General features: G+C 39.2%; 1 protein-coding gene and 1 long non-coding RNA gene across 4 annotated transcripts in view; one reads left to right on the top strand and one right to left on the bottom strand.

Annotated features, from left to right (window-relative positions):
* SLC13A3 (solute carrier family 13 member 3) overlaps positions 1-20395 on the bottom strand; it is a 48280-nt gene that overhangs the window by 26169 nt on the left and 1716 nt on the right. Inside the window, exons 1-4 of one of the 3 annotated variants that reach the window (XM_087959333.1) lie at positions 14814-14907; positions 11719-11840; positions 6957-7222; positions 3757-3920 (exon numbers count right to left, since the gene is read on the bottom strand). In XM_087959333.1, the coding sequence (XP_087815459.1) occupies positions 3757-3920; positions 6957-7192 (400 nt within the window). In that variant the 5' untranslated portion in view covers positions 7193-7222; positions 11719-11840; positions 14814-14907. Of the gene's footprint in view, positions 1-3756; positions 3921-6956; positions 7223-11718; positions 11841-14813; positions 14908-20395 lie in introns of those variants that run through there. The other 2 variants (XM_087959332.1, XM_026665012.2) reach the window with 2 other exon arrangements.
* On the top strand, positions 11485-14533 carry LOC148131107 (uncharacterized). Its single transcript, XR_015748452.1, has 3 exons — positions 11485-11597; positions 13112-13193; positions 14499-14533. It is a non-coding gene; the product is annotated as an uncharacterized LOC148131107 (long non-coding RNA).

The following is a 20395-nucleotide window of genomic DNA, read 5'->3' as shown; positions in this document are numbered from 1 at the left end:
GTTTCATACTTTAGTGCTCCATGAATTTATGTAATTACCTCTTAAAGCCATATACATTTTAACTGATCTCTGCCATTTGTAGAAGCAGAGTTGCTAGTCTCACTATGCTGCATGGAATATTACTTTTTGATAACAAAAAAATTTAGGCTCTAAGGTGAATTTAAAAGTTTGCTGAGCACTACATGGCAATCATGGCATGATAAGAGGGTTCAAAATAATACTGGCTCAGAATAAGATTTGATTGCTTTTTGCTTTGAGGTATCATACCACTAAGCTCAGAGAGCACCAAGGATACTACAAATATTACATTACTGTTTGTTTTGGCTTTTTTTTAAAGGAACAATAAATCTACTTGCGGTTGCATATCTACTATAGCAGATGTAGCAGATATGTAGCAGATATAGCAACTGCATATTCTATATCTATTTCCAAGCTCCCTGGAAACTTTTACCTCTGATGGCACCATATTTATTTTATTCATCTTATTGGGATTTTTCAAGATTCATAATTAACAAAAATCATATTTAACTTTGTTGCCTTTTTTTTGAAAAATGTACTTATTGATATAGTACCTCAGTGAAATGCTTGTCTTCGTATTTATTAGAATCTTATTAATACATTTTTTTGCAGAGGGCCAGGATTAGGATCACTAGGGATTAAAATACCCTGTTGAGTCTTGATTATAAGAGAACCTGTGCTCTTTTGACCCTAAATTTTGTATAAACTTTTCCACTTGGAACTGTCGTTGTCTTTTCTTTCTTTCTTCATGTTGGGACAGACAGGATATTACAGAAAAGCACAAGGTGGACAAAGTCTATGAACCTGCTCACTCTGCTGTTGAAAGTATGTGTCTTTACTGCTCAGTGAACCTGTGACTTTTGCACTTCACTATTCTTTGGCATTCTTTCTTATTTAAGCAATAAAATGGTGTCTCAGCTCTTGACTAGAACAACAGAGAAGGAATTAAAATAATAATATACCGTGGATGCATTTTCCATTCCACAGTACAAAAATGTATGTCTCAGACTGGGCAAATGTTGATACAATCTAGCTTTTGAGTTTGTTCAAACTATTAGGAAAATGATTATGTTCTCTGGGACAGCAGGTCTGTAATCAAGAACTTCTTGTCCTTGGCTATTTTAGATCTACTGAGGGTGGTGATGCCAGGAAGGATTGTCTTAGATACAAGTGAACCTGAGGTGGTTGGATCTGGCCACAGTTATCCATGCCTTGGTAGCACAGAACTCTGTTTGAGACTATACTTGAAGAATAACAAAAAGCTTTAGTTAGCAAGCAGTGAGCTAGCTAATTTGCTACCATGTAGAAAATACCATAAACCCACCATACCCATTTGAAAAATCTCGGTGGATTACCAGGCATTATCCAAACTCAGTTTAAGGTGTTTAAGACTGAGAGCTACAAATGTAGAAGGACAAAGCAACCTGAAATAGGGCATTCACAGGGAGGGATGAGGGGTTGTGAATAGTGTAAAAACAATGTGTGGTAGGCATGACTCGGCAATGACTTCCGGAAGAAGAGAGAGGAACCTGCCCCATTTTACATCAAGGGGGCTGTGTGGAGAGAGTTTCCTCCTTTAAATTCCTGGGAGTCTACTTCAATGAAGATCTTACCTGGAAAATCAACACAACCCAAGAGGCCAGAAAGGCCCAAACAGAGACTCCATTTCCTCAGGGTCTTGCAAAAGAACAAAGTGGAACAACAACCAGTTCTTTTACCAGTCCACTATAGAAAGCATCCTCTCATATTGCATTACGGCGTGGTACGCTGGCTTGACAGCCGCAGATAGAAAGACATCACAGAGGATGGTGAGCTCAGCACAAAACATTGTGGGCTGTTCCCTGATGCCACTAGATGACATTGCTAGGGCTCGCTGCCTTAGAAGAGTGAGGAAAATTCTCAGGAACAACTCACACCCCGGTCAGCACTTCTTCACTCTCCTACCATCGGGTAGGAGATATAGAAGCATAGCTAGCCACACCAACAGGCTGAAGAACAGTTTCCACCCGTGGGCTGTCAGACTTCTGAACAGAAAATAACTTCATATCTACATGGTATGACAGACTTGCAGGGCCGGCACATTGTTCAACAAGGTCATATGGTGCAATAAGATTGGGACTGGGTTAGGGACTTCTGTCTTCACTGTGAGTTGTGCTGGAGGGGGAGCATGAAGGGAGGCTCAGCTAATCTCATTGTACACATGTACTCAGCTAATCTCATTGTACACATGTTGTACTCTGACAATAAAAGAAATTAAATTGAAACCCCCCACCCCTTTTAACATTCTCTATTGTTCCCCCCAAACTGTGCAGCTCATAACCTCTAAAACCTTGATCCTTCTCACTGCTTTTAAGCAGTATATGAAGATTAAACTCTTAAACTTACATTATTAAATATTAAAAAATATATTCATTCATTATAATTGTTATTTTATGGGGGTTTTTTGAGTCATTGGTTTTTACATTGCTGGTATTGTAGCCATCTTGAGTACTGTTTTTCAGATAGTAACTAGAACATTACTATTGTAATTCATACAATAGTAATTTATAATCATTCTTTATAATCATTTTATCATCATCATTATTATTCCAATAATTCTTTAAAAAATAACTTGAATTGTAAGTCATAAAATATTTATATTGATATTTCTGAAGTCTGGCAGTCTCTGTCCACTCTACCACTCATGTCTGTAGACATACTTTTTTATATACTTTTCAAAAAGTATAAAATATACTGTCCATCCAAGCAATTTGAGTAGCATTGAACTGCTTGTGCTCAGGTAGTTTAAATCAGGTCATTTCTTTAATTGGTATTCTTGTACTCAGAAGAAACATTTTCCCATATGAAGTTACCCTTGCTAGGGTATAGGAAAATGCAGCTTTGAATACTGTGTATATCTGCAGACCTACTGTCCTTCTTATTCCTTGTTGCAGCACCATGGGAACTAATATGCATATACATATAAAGATAAAGGTTAACTTGTCAGTCATGTCCTACTCTCAGGCACGGTGCTCATCTCCATTTCTTGACTGAGGGAGCCAGAGTTGTCCGAAGACAAGATGCATGGAATGCTGTTAATTTTCCATTGAAGTGATACCTATTAATCTACCTGCAATTGCATGCTTTCGAACTGCTAGGTGGGCAGGAGCTGGGGCAGGTAACAGAAGTTCACCTTGTTGCATAGCTCTTGGCAGGGGTGGGATCCGACTGGTGTAACTACCGGTTCAGTGATTTTACATTTTGTGCAAGTGCATGTATATCATTGTCATCTAGCTACCTGGACAGCTGAGCAGCGCTGCTTGCGGGTGTGCAGAGGTTGAAAAAGCACTTTTTTCCTGCTTTTTCAACCGCAGCTGTGTCGCGCAAAGCAGCTGTGGTTGAAAACGCAGGGAATAAAGGTCAGGTAAAAACCCAGGCAGGCGGGTGGGCCAAAACAGCAGCAGATATAGAACCGGTTCTATGTATGCTCTCTGTTTTCTGCTTTTCAGAGCAACCGGTTCTACAGAAGTGGACAGAACCGGTAGAATCCCACCCCTGGCTCTTGAGCCAAACCTGGGCTGCTAGCTCTCCAGCTGACAAGTTCAGCGCCTTTAACCTCTGAGCCACTACCCCCCCTTGCATATGTACATATACATATCATACACACACACATACACATACATATCATACACACACATATACACACATCATATACGCATACATACCAAAAATGAAGTGGGTTGGGTCAATCAGACTTACCTTTATTTTCTTCTTTTACACTATTGCAATCATTAGATGTTTCCTTATCTCCGAAAAGGCTTTTTAAAACAGCCAATGCAATTGGTAGCATCATAGCAGTAGAGGCTGTGTTACTCAGCCACATGGACAAGAAGGAAGTTGTTAGCATCATGCCTAAAATGAGTCTGAAAAAAGAGAAGGGGAGGGGAAGGGAGGGGAGAAGAGAAGAGAAGAGAAGAGAAGAGAAGAGAAGAGAAGAGAAGAGAAGAGAAGAGAAGAGAAGATAAGAGAAGAGAAGAGTAACATTCAGGATCTTATAGAATCTTTTTTTTTTTCATTTCAGTTGAGAAAATTCCATGGTGACATCATTCTAGATTAATCAGTACAGTGCAATATCACCTACCAGCACATACCAATTTGGTGCCTTACTGTCAGTCTTACCAGATAGGCAGACGCAGAAACAGATGCCAGGTGTGCCTAAAACTTACTTTTGTTAAGAATGGCTATACATGGCTACGTTTGTTACGAATGGCTTGCAACAGAGCCTTGCAAGTCTGAATGTGCTTCTCCTCCTATCTTTTTTATGTTCGTGTGAATGCACACGAAAGATTGTTTGTCTGAGACATTTTCAGATCTCCTCTGCCACATTTGGGCTTCCACAATGTTTATCTGCTTGCTGCCTTCATTCGCTCCATCAAGATCACCTTCTCTCTGTTCTGACTGTGGGTAAGCAAAACTGAGCCAAAGCACAACACAAATTATAAGGGATTAACAGGAAAAGGATTTTAAAACCAGCCACAAAGATTAAAAACCCACCAAATGTTAACATTAGCCCACATTGGCTGATCTCAAAAAACCTGAGCTGGGACAGACCCACTTTATATTAGGATAATAATACCAAAAACCACAGGATGATTGAATAGGTTGAAAAATTGGAGGGGGGGGGATCCTAAAAGAGGGCAATGACAAAGCACTTTTGTATTGGCAGCAATTTATGTAGTCACCAGGAGCTAAGATTGACTCAAAAATGCCTTTATTTTACTTTCTGACTCTTGGCAATTGCCTACACTAGTCTCTGCAAGTTTTTTGGCAATAATTTTTGGAGTGGTTTGCCATTGTCTCATTCCCATGGCTGAGAGAGAATGACTGGTCCAAGCTCACCCACCTGGCTTTTTGCCAGATAGGACTAGAACTCACAATTTGCTGATGTTTTAACCACCTGAACAGACTGGCGCTCTGACTTTATTTACAAGAATTAAAATGCAGCACAAAATGAAACCTACAAGAATGGAAACACCTTGTCCTGTTGTCAAGGTGACAGCTACATCCATAAAATATGTTAAACAGGTTTAATGACATAATAACAATTGAAACCAGCTAAACTGTACAAAATAAATACATATGGCACCAAATAAAGTAGTTACTATGGGTTTTATTACAACCAGGAAATGGGGACCTTAACAGACTTGAGGATCCAGGCCTGGGCATACAACCAAGACTTTGCAGCCCTTGTGAAAGGCCAACAGGGCCAGAGTCATCCTGAAATCTGAAGGGAGAATATTCCAGAGGCAGGGGACAGTTGAATGCAGGGGTGGGCTGCCGGGGGATTCCAGGGGTTCGGGAGACCCTCTAGCTAAGATTCTGCACAGTTTCCGCCCCACCCCTCCCAGGAGTCCCCACCATTTTGGATGCAGGTAAGTGCAGGGTGCGCGTGAAGGCTTGGGGAAGGCGAAAAACGAGCCTCCCAGAAATTCAGGAAGGCTGGAAATGGGCCCATTTCCAGCTTCCAGAGAGCCTCTGGAGCCCAGGAAGGCCAAAAATGTTCCACTCCACCATGGTGCAGGAGGCCGGCTAGGCCACGCCCACCATGGCTACATCCACCCAGAAATCAGGCAGAGAACCTGTTGCTAAAATTTTTGAAGCCCTCTCCTGGTTGAATGATATAATTTTAGGGATGTTTACTTAGAAGTTCTTTCTACCAGGAAACTCCAAAGTAAGTGTAAGTGGGGTACAATCATAGATACTTCTAAATGAAATCACAAAGAAGTAAATCTGAGTCTCAAAATGTAAGGGAACATATGGGTGATCTTGGGGAAGAGGGCAAGAGATGCTGCCTAGGAAATAATCAGATAAGAGAGGCAGGAGTTCCCAATGACTTAGCGATCAGAGAAAGAAACCTAAGAAGGACCCACCCTATGGCCCAAACAGTTAAAAGAGATGGTGGGAATTCTGTACTTTCAGATTTGCGAGACTGATGCCAGCTCTCCCAGGTAAACCAGACAGGGGACACAATCAGATGAAGTAATTCTACTTTATTGTAAGGCTACATTATCATAGTCTTTCAAGTTGTTCTGTTTATTTTTATTGTATTTTCCTATGTGGGAAGCCACCTACAGCTGTCAGGGCATACCATACCATACCATACCATACCATACCATACCATACCATACCATACCATACCATACCATACCATAACATTACCCCATACCATTATACCATATCATACCACATCACATACCACACCACACCACATACCACACACCATACTACACCATACCATAACATACCAGCTTATTTGCAAATACTATAGAAGTCTTTTTAAACAAATTTACAGGAGCCATGGTGGCACAGTGGTTAGAATGCAGTATTGCAGGCTAACTCAGCCCATAGCCTGGAGTCTGATCCTGGTCGGCTCAAGGTTGACTCAGCCTTCCATCCTTCCAAGGTCGGTAAAATGAGGACCTAAGTTATTGGAGGCAACATGTTAACTCTATAAACTGCTTAGAGAGGTCTGTAAAGCACAACCAAGCAGTATGTAAGACTTATTGCTATTGCTGTTCATCATCCAAACTCAACAAGTACAAAAGAGCCTGACTAAATCCAAACTTGATATGTTTACAAAAAGTGGTATAATGGTGTTAGGCTAGAACTAAGAAAACTTGGGTTAAAGGCCAGGCAAAGTTACTGCATGATTGTGTGCAACCTATATCATAGCACTGTTGTTGGAGGGAGGGAGGCAGTGGAAACAGAGACAACCTTATGTTGTCTTTTGTTCCTGGAGAAAAGATAGGAAATAAATATAACAAATAATATGTATCTGGGATCCACACATTTCTGCTATATGATAGATCACCATGATAAGTGTAATGTTAGCCCACTCCTTTTTTTCTTATTTTGGTCACAGCTAAACTCTAGTTTTAGTTGTTTCTGTAGTTACTTACCTGGCTGGTTGGACTCCCACTAACATAAGAATTCTTAATGCAATTCTACGATGCAGATTCCACTCTTCAATGGCGGCCGCCATGGTCAAGCCACTCAAAAAGAGGAAGTTGGTGTCTAAAAAGTATTGGGGACATACTTTGTTGGCTGGGAGAATTCCAAGGAAAGGAAACAGAATTATAGGGAGAAGAGCAGTCACTGATAAAGGCAGAGCTTCGGTGCACCAATATATAGCCATCACCAAAATGACATAGAGACATTTTCCTTCCTGCAATGAAAAAATGGGGGGGAGGGGAAGCATTATAAAGGATTTCTAAATCATTTGGAAAACTGCAAAGACTTTTGTAATTCTTATTTCATTTTCATTGATTACAACAGCAATGCTACGAATTAGGTTTCTGTTAACCTTAGTGCAGACCAACACATGTGGGAATACTAACTCTAACTTTTTTGCAAGTTTTATTTATTTGTTTGTTTGTTTATTTGTTTATTTATTTATCAAATGTATAGAGTTGCTCATTTCACTGAAGTGACTCTGAGTGGCTCAAAACAAATAGGTAAAATTACATATTAAAAAACTCAGGTATAAAAAATATATAAAAATCCCATTAGCGGTGTATTAGTATTGGTTATTTTAACAGAATTATGCAAGTCTGATGGTACCCTGCCTTTCTCTTTAAAAACTATGGAGGTTGCTTTCTGTCATGTTTCCATCAACCCTCTCTTTCAGGCTCCATTTTCCTTTATTAGCTCTTCCTTCTTGTCATCAACATTTGTCATCAGTGAATGTTAATAGCTGCCTTCAAGGAAGCATATCTGTGATGATATCTGAGCCAGGCATATCAGGTTCCCCTGGGAAAAGAGGGGAGGCTGAAAGTTTGCACTCAGATGAATCCTAGATAGAAACAAAGTTTAAGTATTTCTGTATCTCTTTAACGCAATGGGTGGATTAAATACTCATTGTGCCAGCCCAAGCAAATGGATATATGCCAGTTCTGCAGCTCAGAAGAACCAGATACAATTTTCTTTTGAAGACTAAAGCCACTGCATACCTTCATAGTTATTAAAATAGTGATCTATTATATTAAAGTTTGACTACAAACATGAAGTATCTGAATTATCCAAAAAGTGCTTCAGAAGTATGGTTTATTATAAGTGTATGATAAGTTATTTATGGTCTACATGATGGATGCACTAAATGGATTTCTTAAGGCTGCAAGAAGAATTTTAGGTTATAGGTATACCTCAGATGGATTAATTTCATTAATGGAAGGGGATCAGATAGGAGGGATCAGATAAGAAAATAAAACAAAACAGTCATTCAGGTGAAAAAAAAAACAAAGTATGAAAAGAGTCAAAGAAAGAAAAACATTATCATTAGCTCATCATTCAATATTTCAGAAGTGCTGGGGATATATACACTGGAATGGAAACTACACAAGCTGAACTAAGAAATCTATTTAATCACTCACTTAAGTGCAGCATGCAGAAACTGAGTTGGAAATACGAGTTGGTAACAAGACTTACTAGCCAAAAAAATTATTTCAGTCATAAAAGTGCTAGTAAATAAGTATTATTCCAAGTCATATTACCTATATTTCTACAAGCCATATGAAGTGATTAATCTTTATTCAAATACAGAAGTCACAACCACAGGATCACCTACTTTAACCAATGTAATTTTAAAGTTTTGACTATGGCTGCAAAGAAGTATCATACGTAATTTGAAAAAATGGGAACTTCCAGTCCTGACAAATGGGCTATTTGTGTTGTCCACCTGTTCTTCAGGTTTCCAAACAAATTTCCAAACAAATCTATCAAAGCAATCAAATTTCCCATTTCTCAATTTTAACATAAAACTCTTGGGAACCAGCGCACAAAGCATCCATGAAGTGAATTTAGTCAAAGGGCATCAGTTCCCATTGAAAGAGAAAAAAGATGTAAATAGCATCTTTCTTGATTCTACCAGCTTTGACATCTGCTTTACTGTGCTCTAGGGCAATGACCAATTAGTTTTGATCCAGTCTCTGAATTAGTCCAAATGTTCTTTTAAAAAAATAATTATTTGACTTGCTTAACATTCAGAATGACCTTTTTTTGTTACAAATGCAAACTTTCCTACAAGTCTTGTGACTGAGTTAATTTTCCAACCATGTAATAATTGCCAGCAGAGTTGTGTTTTCCTCAGTTATGCAAGACATGTTTTACATAATCTGTTACCACAGAGGAAAAAGAAGAATATTCGAGTCTCATCGGCTCAAGGTTGACTCAGCCTTCCATCCTTCCAAGGCCAGTAAAATGAGAACCCAGATTGTTGGGGGCAATATACTGACACTGTAAATCACTTAGAGCAGGGGTGGGCAAACTTTTTGGCTCGGGGGGCCGCATTCACTTTTAAAATTTGACAGACGGGCCGGGTCAGCACAAGATTTTTTGGGAATCGCCCCCTTCCCCCCTTCTTCTCCTCCTTCCCCTCCCCTCGGAGGCCCCCTGAGTCAGGAGTTGCTACTGCCGGCACGGCTCCACGCGGCTCCAGTCCCACGTTGCCTCGGGAAGGGAAAGGCAAAAAGGAAGAGCCGCGGCGGTGCTTTGCAACGGCAGCAGCGGCACCGGAGGTTCAGGCTCAGCGGCTCCTGGTTTTGCCTTTCCCTTCCCAAGGCAACGCAGGACTGGAGCCGCGCGGAGCTGCGCCGGCGGTAGCAACTCCTGACAGCCCCAGCCGGACACCTGAGCAGAGCCCGGGCAGAACTGCCTGTTGCTGCTGCGGGCGCTGCTGCGGGTGTCTGGCTGCCCAAGTAAAGAACCGCACCAGCTCAGGGCAACTGTGAGGAGCAAGAAGGGAGAGACAGAGAAGGAGGCAGAGAAGGAGGAGAGCACCTGGCCAGTTGGGGGAGGCTTCTTGTGCTGCGAAAGAGGCGGCTAATGATCTCCAGCTTCACTCTGCTTCTCCAATACCTTATGCCACCAGACTTGAAATTCTAGAACTAGAAAACCTTGAATTACGCCGTCTTCGGTCTGACTTAAGCATGGTATATAAAATCATACATTGCAATGTCCTACCTGTCAATGAATACTTCAGCTTCAACCATAACAACACAAGAGCACACAATAGATACAAACTCAAAGTAAACCGCACCAAACTTGATTGCAGGAAATACGACTTCAGCAATAGAGTGGTCAATGTCTGGAATACTCTACCCGACTCTGTAGTTTCTTGCCCAAACCCCAAAAACTTTAACCTTAGACTGTCTACTATTGACCTCACCCCTTTCCTAAGAGGTCTGTAGGGGGCGTGCATAAGCGCACCAACGTGCCTACCGTCCCTGTCCTATTGTTTCTCTTATTCTTTTATTTTTCTTATATGTACCCATTTCATGTATTCACAACTATGTATACATTTATACTTATTATCTTGTAAACAATTGGCAAATCAAATAAATAAATAAATAAATAAATAAAATAAAACATCCGGCGCCGCCCTGTTGTGTGCGCCGGCTGCTCGGACTTGCTGGGCCTGACACAGAACAGGGCAGCGCCGGATGTTGGAGAAGCAGAGCGGAGCCGGAGATCATTAGCCGCCTCTTTCGCAGCACAAGAAGAACAGGGTGGTGCCGGACCATTGGAGAAGCGGAGCAAAGCCGGAGATTAGTAGCTGCCTCTTTCGGCGCAGAAAGCTTCCCCCAACCAGCCGGCTGGTCTCCTCCTTCTCTGCCTGTTTGTTCTGTATGCCCGAGGAGGAGGAGACCAGCTGAGAAGCACGCTGCCAGGCGGGGGCCAAGCGGCGCAGGGCAACACGCCACCGCCCAGCCCTGGCGAGGGAAAGCAGTGGGCGTTCCCGGGCGGTGGCCTTGGCCCCGCTACCAGGGAAGCAGCTGCCCAGCTCTGTGTTGTGTGTGCAATTTTTGGCGCGTGGCGCGGGGTCTCTTTTGGCCGGCCCCAATTTTTTTTTCAGAGGGGAATATTTTTTTTTCAGAGGCGGGCCGTATTAAAATGACCAACGGGCCGGATGTGTCCCGCGGGCCGTAGTTTGCCCACCCCTGACTTAGAGAGAGCTATAAAGCACTATGAAGTGGTGTATAAGTCTATTTTTCTGTCTTATTTATTTATTTTGGATTTCTATTCCCATCAGGTCAGACAGAATGCCAATATTCAGAGATTGTGGGAATAATTGCTCAAAATATCTTTTAACGTCTACCTTTGCTATAACTTTCTACTTAAACAACAGCAAGAGTTTTCAATTACAAAGAAGGCTGAGTTCCATCTCAACAACTCAGAGCTAAGTAAGATCTCAGAATAGGGACAATGGTCTATGTTCTAAAAGATACCATGATATTTCTGTGCCTTCCTCTCTCTTCTCTCTCCTCCCACCCACTCACTGGGGTTGTTGTTTTTTGTTTTGCCTTTTCTTCTTCTATATGGCATTCTTTTTTCCCCAGAATTACAGTATATAGGTGGCAAAAAAAAAGCTGTGACAAGAACTTTTTCAATATCAGAACAAATTGTGGGTCTCCTTGGAGAGTCTTGGGAAGCTCAAGTGTAGGCCTCAACACCAATAATAATGAACTCCCTACCTCTTCTCAGGAGATATTTAGTAGCAGTGTACAGATGGTTCTTGACTTATGGCCACAATTGAGCCCATGTTGGTAAGTGAAACATTTTTTCAGTTAATTTTGCTCCATTTTACAATTTTTCTTGCCACAGTTGTTAGACGAATCACTGCAGTTGTTAAGTTAGTAACACGGTTGTTAAGTGTACCTTGCTTACCCATTGACTTTGCTTGTCAGAAGGTCGCAAAAGAGGATTATGTGACCTTAGGACACTGCAGCCGTCATAAATATGAGTCTATTGCCAATCATCTGAATTTTGATCACGTGACCATGGAGATGCTGCAATAGTCATAAATGTAAAAACTGGTCATAAATCAGTTTTTCAGTGCCACTGTAACTTTGAACGGTCGCTAAATGAACTGTTGTACATCGAGGCCTACCTGTAGTCAATTTCAAATCTCTCTCTCCCCCCAAAAAGTATACAGTATACTTTTTTGGGGGGGAGAGAGATAAATTATATGAATAATATATACGAAGACATATATTAACTGTGAGAAAATTTCTGGAGTTTACTTGTCTCTGACTACTAACACTTAGAATATTTAGCAAAAGATTTACTCTGAATTACCTTGTCTTGACTCTTCATTTAATGACATTGAAGCCTACATTAAAAATACATTAAAATATCTTTCGATGCCCCCTTTTGACCTTGTTCCCCACTAATTGCTCAAGTGTGCTTTTATGGAGACTCTGCCAAAATCTGAGTGTGGTGCCCTTTTATTGTGGCACAAAGGCTTCCAAAGCTAGCTATTCTGTCTTTGTGTCCAATTCATTCATGGGCATAACTTCACCTTGGATTGGATCCCATGAGATGAGTGACTGAGAAACTGAGCTTCCCAGCCCAATAGGCTAGACTCCATAATGATTTCACCCTTGCAGCGTTCTCTCTTTTTTATATTTTTATTATAGATTATCTCATTTTTATACTGTAAATGAAAATAAAGATCAGAAAGAAAGGGAAGGTACAAGGTAAAAAGGAAAAGGAAAAAACCAGCGACTTCCAACTATTTTCAGTGCAACAGAAAAAAATTTCTCAACCTATTCTCAAGATGATAATATTAGAATTCCCTTCTCCATCTCTGTCTCCATGCTAAGCCCTTTTCATGGATTCCATTGCAACATTTGTGCATTTGCCATCTCCAAATAGCTGGAAACCTACAACTGATGTTCAGGAAAAGTGATCAGTGAAACTTCTAAAATACACTGCGGGTGTGGGTGTGTATGTGTCTGTGCCTTTGTCTGTGTTTGTGTTTGTGTCTGTGTCTGTGAGTGCAATTCTAGGGTATAGGTTGCTCATCTCTGTGTTATACTCACAGCAGAGCAAACACTAGAAACAGGGGGTTGCCAATAAAGCTGTTTGGCAAAAGAGTCAGGACAAAGAGGGGGGGGAAAGCGTTTTTCTGCAGAATTAATACTGAGAAGTCGCTATAGCAATAGGAGACATGCGGATGGTCACTAGGGGTAAAAGACTTTAAAACAGAATCAACAGATTAATGGAGAATTATTGGGTATTGCTTATTACCATAGATATATGCTGCCTCTACTTTCAGGAACTGCCTCTGAATTACCTGTTACTGGAAGGAACAGTAGGAGGAAGCTGGTACTTAAGGCTTTGCTTCCATATCACCCAAAGTAAGTAAACAAAATTGTATGTAAGTGGATGCTAGACTAGGCAAGACTTTGATCTGATTCAGCAAAGCTGTTTTGTTTGTTTTTCAATCAAGGTGTAATCCAAGTGCCAGCAGTATTATAATGGAAAGTTTCAATACACTTTCATCTGATACAAGCATACTTAATATGCTCACGAATATTTGGGTTCCCGACGGGTTCCAAATTCTGCCAAATTCAACCTGACATTTTATACTTAAATAAATAGAAATATTTTTGTTTTATGAAATGTACATGCCATTGCAACTCTGAGCAACCAAATTAAGATTAAATATTTGCATAAAAAATCAAAAAGTAACTTTGCACTCCTGTGTCAGGGGCAGGTATATGAACTCAATTCAAACAAAAGTATCATATTCCAAGGGGAAAGAATTTACAATACATCTGTTTCCAAAAGCCTTCTGGAAAAACCAAATTTAATTGCCTTTGTAAAATTGCAGAGAAGGCCAGATTATTTTTAAGTGTTCCCTGCTGTCCAGAAAATAAAGGACAAAGATAAATAGAGGTCATTCAATTGAAGTCAGAAGTTCTCCTTAGAGGATTAATGGATAAATGGTTAGAAAAAAGCAATAGAATATTTTGGTATATGATTATTGAAGCAAGATAACTATATTCACAGAGATGCAAAGGTTTGACACAATCCACTATGGAAGATTGGTGAAACTGATATATTTTTCTGAAATGGGTAAATTGGTTTTTTCTTGATTAGAGAAAAGACATTATCTACATGCAATAGTGACTGGAAGCATCTTATGGTCTTTTTTCCTACAATAAATAAAAATTAACTTCTGATTTATGGTTTTGAGGATTAGAATAGGATAGGTTATAGAAAGAAGAGTAATATGATGTAATTTGAGAGAGAGAGGTGGTGAAATGGTATTTGTTCTTAAAACTGCTGTGAAGAATGTCAGATGCTACTACTTTATATCTTTTTTATATTTTGAACTTTTTTTCTTTTCACATACTTTTTTCTTTTTCCTTTGATTTGTTTTCTTCCTTATTTTATGTTAGTGTGTATTAGTTTTTATCTGTAAAAAATTTAAAAACAACTATGAAAGAAAGAGAGAGAGAGAGAGAAGTCATAAACAGGACCAGCACCCAAAATCCCTATTATCTATCAGATCAAAAAACTTGGAAATCTCTGGCCTGTTGAAGTTGCTTCATGTTCCCTAGCAAGTGAAAATTCTAGAGTTCAAATCCTACCAGGTTTCATTTCAGTTTAGAAAAGTATGTCTAACAGACCTGTTTCTTTCCTGTTGCATTGAATAGATCCAACAACCATATGAATTTCCTTGGCCCACTGTATTTTCTTGGTCTACCTCTTTCAACCTTTGGCATTTCAAGACATCATTATAAAATATACAGCCTGGCCTTCTCCTTTTTCAATAGTAGCCTTCTCAGTGTATCCATACAAAGCTATTCTGATTCTCAAAATCAGAAATTGGTCTCACAGAAGCAGAACAAAGAATATCTGGCTGCTAAAAAAAATTAGGCATTTGCCATTTTTCCCAAACTAAGGAAATCTGTTTATTTAAAGAATACAGGAAATATTGCCTTGAGATAGCATAAATCTTTGCATGGTACCTCTCTATGCAAACATGGACAGATTTCAGGCCTGCAGGATGTTCCATCCCATCTATCAGAACCAGGCACAAAATAGGGACACAGGAGAGGAAGCCTGGAGTTCAATAGAAATTATATTTCAAGAAAATGGTGCAAATTTCTTGCATTCTTCTATGAATTGTATGTTGGAAAAAGAGTGGATATGTACATTCAATATTTAAACTAGACTTTAAAGGTTCCCCTTGCACATACATGCTAGTTGTTTCCAGTTCTAGGGGGCAGTGCTCATCTCCATTACTAAGCCGAAGAGCCAGCGCTGTCCGAAGATGTATCCTTAGTCATGTGGCCGGCATGATTAAATGCCAAAGGTGCACAGAACACTGTTGCCTTCCCGACAAAATGGTCCCTATTTTTCTACTTGCATTTTTACATGCTTTCGAGCTGCTAATTGGCAGAAGCTGGGACAAGGGAGCTCACTCCGTTATGTGGTGCTAGGGATTCGAACCACCAAACTGCCAACCTTTCTGATCAACAAGCTCAGCATCTTAGCCACAGAGCCACTGCTTCCCAGACTTTACTAGACTTTCCCTTAAAGCAGTGTTTTTCAACCTTCGCACTGTAATTTTATGTGGACTTCAACTCTCAGAATTCCTCAGTGACTCCAAGGAATTACACAGTTGCCAAGGTTGAAAAATACTACCTTAAAATCTATTACTTACTTCTTTTTCTTTTTTTCCTACTCAGGAAAGAATGGTTTGGGGGAGGAAGTTACCTGTCTCCTTGATATTAAATGTTTAATTTCTTATCATGTTTATTTGTAATTCTATATAAACAGTAGTTAGATACTGTTTAATATTTTTCTTAATTTTTTTTATTACACATCACTAATGCAATAGGAAACGTCTCAGGTAAAGAATATATTTCTTGGGAGTCAAGGACCTGTTTTCTTAGGATTTTTGATTGGCAAGGAGTTTCTAGTCCCGTACAAGAAAAATAAAGCAGAAACCTCTTTAGACTTTATTGTTGAGAGCTGTAAAATTATAAGAGGCATATTGATCACTGGTATTGGAGAAAAGACCAAGATTTCTAGTTTTTCCTTACATAAATTTCTTCATAATCCCTTTTCCCACAAATGTTGCATATGTGATATATAAAAAAAGGACCCATCACACAAGAACAATAAAGGCAACTCTGAGACAAAAATCAACTTGCCCCTTTTCATCAGCAGAAATTCTTTATAAAGGACTGAATTATAAATGAATAGCAAAATGGGGCCTTTTATATTCACTAGGAATTTAGGACAGCATATTTATGAAGTCAAATGTGAGGTCATAAAAATTATGAAAGTTTAAGTCCATCATATTCTAAGGCTGAAACTAGTGATTTGGGAAGACTTAATTCTTAGACCAGACAGATTTTTGTTGTTGTTAAGAAACCAATGCTCCCAGTACTCAAGGTTGGGAAATAAATAGTCAGGAGTCTTTGGCCTCAAACAGATAGAAGGAAAAGCCAAAGATTTAAACCCCAGGAGGTGTCCTACAGACATCTTTAGAGAACACCTTTCGGGGAAAAGCTGTAACTAAGCTGTCTGGTATATCTCATTCAAAAGTAGAGACATTAAGATTATTCATACTAAAGATTTTCATTGTCATCCAGTCACTGCTGAGGTGATATATTAAATATGGATGGTGCTATTGGTCTAGAGAATAGATAGCCTTATTGCTGGGACAGATAACATATGAACTGTGTCATCTAACCAGTTGCAGAACATGCTTACAATTGGATTATAGGCTCAATGGGAAAGGACTTTTGCTAATATTGTTTGGTACATTGATGATATTATTGTTGCCTTTTAAGAGTAGCCATGAATTGTGAGATAAGGGTCATATGAATTTGATAAATAACATTGCGCATAATGTAGCTTGGAAGAACTCTGCCAATCCCTACAGTTTATTTTAGCAAAAAGTATGTGTGGCAAGAATCTGAGTAGAAAACTGAAGCAGTTTGATGATTAAAATATCAGGCTAGATGGGGGATTTTGGACTAGTCTTCTCAGTCCAATTTACCTCATAGGGATGTTATTGCTGAGTAAATAGGAGCAAGAGGTTAAGTTTATCACTTTGAGTTATTTATTAAAAAAAGAACAATAAAGGCCAGGTTTTAAAAAACTAAAAATTAAAATGTTGCTGTTTTTCCTAGCATGTCTCAATTGAATGCTTGGTTTCCACTACAATTGTTTCACTTCATATAGCAAAGCTTTCAGTATCTGATGTAACAAGGAGTTCTAACTCTTCCATAGGTTGTTGTAGAACCTGATGTTAATTTGGACTGAGAGAGCATGACTGACGCAAGATTAGCCAGCTGGCTTCTATGCCTCTCCAAGGGATTGATTCTGGGTTTCTCTTATTTTGCTACATCATCTTTAACCACTATACCAGGGCTGTCAAACTCGTATCACATGCTAGCCATGCTCATGACCAGTTTAGCAAAGGGGGAAAAAGTCACAATACATCATGTGACAACACAAGCTTGACACCCCTGCACTATACAGTACTAGCATTCTTCAGTAAGAAATAAACTCAAATTTCTAACGTGTATCAGAAAAGGACCCATTATGACTTCCGGTTTCGCCAGGCTTCGGAGGCGGCGGGGTTTCGCGATCTCTGCGATCCCCGCCGCGCTAGCCGTTCTTGGTTCCTCCGACCCAGACGGGTCTGGAGGATAAGGTTGCCCCGTAGAGGCAACCGAAGACAGGGAGGATCCGGACAGGGGGTTGGGGTGTTCGCAGACCCCTTCCCCACCCGGTACAACCTCCTTTTCTCAAGTCGGTCCAGCGGCGGTCAGCAATGGCCGCCACAAAGAAGCCAGCAGCTGGACAAGATCGTGCTGGAGGAAGAAGGAGAAAGTTTTGAAGCGAAATTTTTTTTGGCTGAACTGGGACTAGAAGATACATTTAATACCCTGAAATCTAAGATTTGGTTTGTTTTTTTTTAAAGAAAAGGACCCATTATTTTTATAACACTAACAAGTTGATAATCCATAACAGAAGCTGAACAAAATTCAGCACTCAAAGTTTAAATAACCCTCCTCAAATTTCTTTACAATCAGATTCTCCTTCAAACATACAGGTTTTAAAAACACTGGTCAAATTGAAAGAATGAATGCAGGTAGAGGTTAACTTTTTCCTTCTCTCGTTGCAAATGCTGAAACTTGACTTGTTGCAGTAGAAACCCCATTCACTTATGCCAATGGTCTTATTCTTCTAAACACAAGTATCAGCTTTAGAGTAGGGATTCATTTCAGCATTATTGCAGGAAAGAATTATATCTGTCTCCTCATCTGCTATGATCTCATTTATTATCAGTTCTTCAAACTATCCTAATAATATTGGCATTATTTTAAACACATGCAGGTTTAAACTCATTTCGGATTATATCTACTTCAGTCCTAAGAATAACATAAGAATACAATATAATTGCTTCACTTTAGGGCTAAGATATAAGAAACAAAAGTTTCCCTAGATGTATAGGCAAAAACTGCTGCATTATTGGATCCAACAACTGAACTTCCAAGTAAATAGCCAGATAGATATCCCAGTCATCTTAAAACACTATCTTCAATGATAGAAACAAAGAGCATTAGCATTCTTCTATTCATTCTGGTTTATATGAACATGTATTTGAATGTACTTAGAAAAGTTTAATTAGTAAACAAAGCTTCTAAAGAGATCCATTTTGGTATAATGATTACAGATACCTGGCTAGAAACCAGGATATCGAGAATTCTAGCCCTGCTTTCAGCAAAGCTGACTTAGTTAGTTAGGGTTAGTCACTTTCTTCTAGCCCTAGGAAGGCAGCAATGGCAAACCACTTCTGAAAATGTCCCAAGAAAGCCACATGGACTTCTTCAGGCAATTGACAAGAGTGCAGACTGACTTGAAGGCACTAAAAAAGAAAAAAAATATTCATTCTCTGAGTTTTATAGCTCTGCCAAGCAAGCAGATGAATGGATGAGGAAATTTAACAGGGAGTCCAATGATATTAAGAGTTATATTACTATAGGTAGTCCTCACTTAGCAGCTCTCTCAGTGACTGTTTGCAATTACAATGATGGAAAAATAATTTTGCAACCAATGTTCACATTTACCATTTTCACAGCATCTCTTTTTCTCAGTCAGGTATTCACATTATGGTCAATTAGTATACCTCGTTCTGTATAAAATCATAAGCATTTGCAATCACGTGTTTTTTCTCTTAGCAACCACTTTGCTCAATGACTGAGCTATTAGACCTAATTGCAGGCACTAAGTGAGGACAACTGTAGAAACAATTTGATTTTCATGGTATAAGGAAAAATACCATCAGATTTCTATCTGATTGATGGCAATGCAGTTTAGAACAAAGGCAATGTAGCTGAATGAACATTAAATTGTGTAAGCAACGCCACACCATTCTGAACATATTCAGGAATGGTCAAAATGCAATACACAGTAAGAGACACAGTTCTTGAAAGCACTAGTGCTGGATTTTATTGCACATGATTGCAGATCTTTTAACCTGAAAGACATTTAAAGACTGAAGCTGCAGATGAGACAGGGACATTTTCTTAGAGAATTGGAACTGGGTGCCCTAGTTGTTGGTCTCCCTTGTGCCAATTAAGCTCTGAATATCTCAATTAGAATTTGGCAAGAGGAAAAAGAAAAAAATGACAATCCTAGGATTTGTAAGAAATGCTATGTGCCATTTTTCTATGTTTGATTCTACTTTTAAAAAATCCTATTCCACCTTTTAATATTATTGTACAGAAGTATGTATTATCTATAAATGTACTGAAATAGCTAAAAATAATTACATAGCAAACAATGCATGGAGGGACAAATTTAGAAAGTGGGCCAAATAATTGCTTAGAAAACTCTTGATCAAATTGTTTTGTACTGTTTTTCTTAAAAATAAATTGCATTGGATTACAATCTTAAACTACCAGCTTGTATATTAAAATGTACAGAACTTATTCTATTCTGAGCATTCTCTCTGGAACATCTTTTGTGATAAAAATATAAAATGTAAACGAAGTATCTTGGAAGCAATGACCAAGAAAGAAGAGACAAAAATTGGAATGAAGCGATGTTATTTTATTAATCAGGTTCACTTGGAGCACAGGAAACAAAAATGTTTGTTTTTGTCACAAGCACCACGTACGGGTAATAAAACCTCTGCAAGAAAACAATCAAACTTAGAGAGCATCAAGGACGCCTCATTTCAACTCTGAGCTACAAATATTCTTCGTTATTGGTACAAAAATGTTTGTCTGGACTTGGCATCTGAAAAAAAAATGACCAAGCTCTGTGTATTTCTCCAATAAAAATATTCATATCCTTGGGATATGAATGAGAAACAGTTCTTGAACCAAACTAACTACATTAATTTTGTAATGAAGCAATCAGGAACTGTGATTTTCCATTATTTTACAGAATGGAATGAAGGTTTCTCCAATAACTAGTCTTCTTCAATTAAAATATTCAGATTTAGGATGCTGCATTAAGAGACAATCTTGTACCAGGGAATCACACTAGAAAAGGCCAGAGCTACCATGTTTAGCTGGAG

This window comes from Notechis scutatus, chromosome 3 (genome assembly GCF_049901735.1).
Source record: "Notechis scutatus isolate UNSWTSFEM ecotype Mainland chromosome 3, rNotScu1.2, whole genome shotgun sequence".
Taxonomy (NCBI): Eukaryota; Metazoa; Chordata; class Lepidosauria; order Squamata; family Elapidae; genus Notechis; species Notechis scutatus.
Note: the sequence above shows the minus strand (reverse complement) of the source record. Positions and strands in the feature narration are given on the sequence as shown.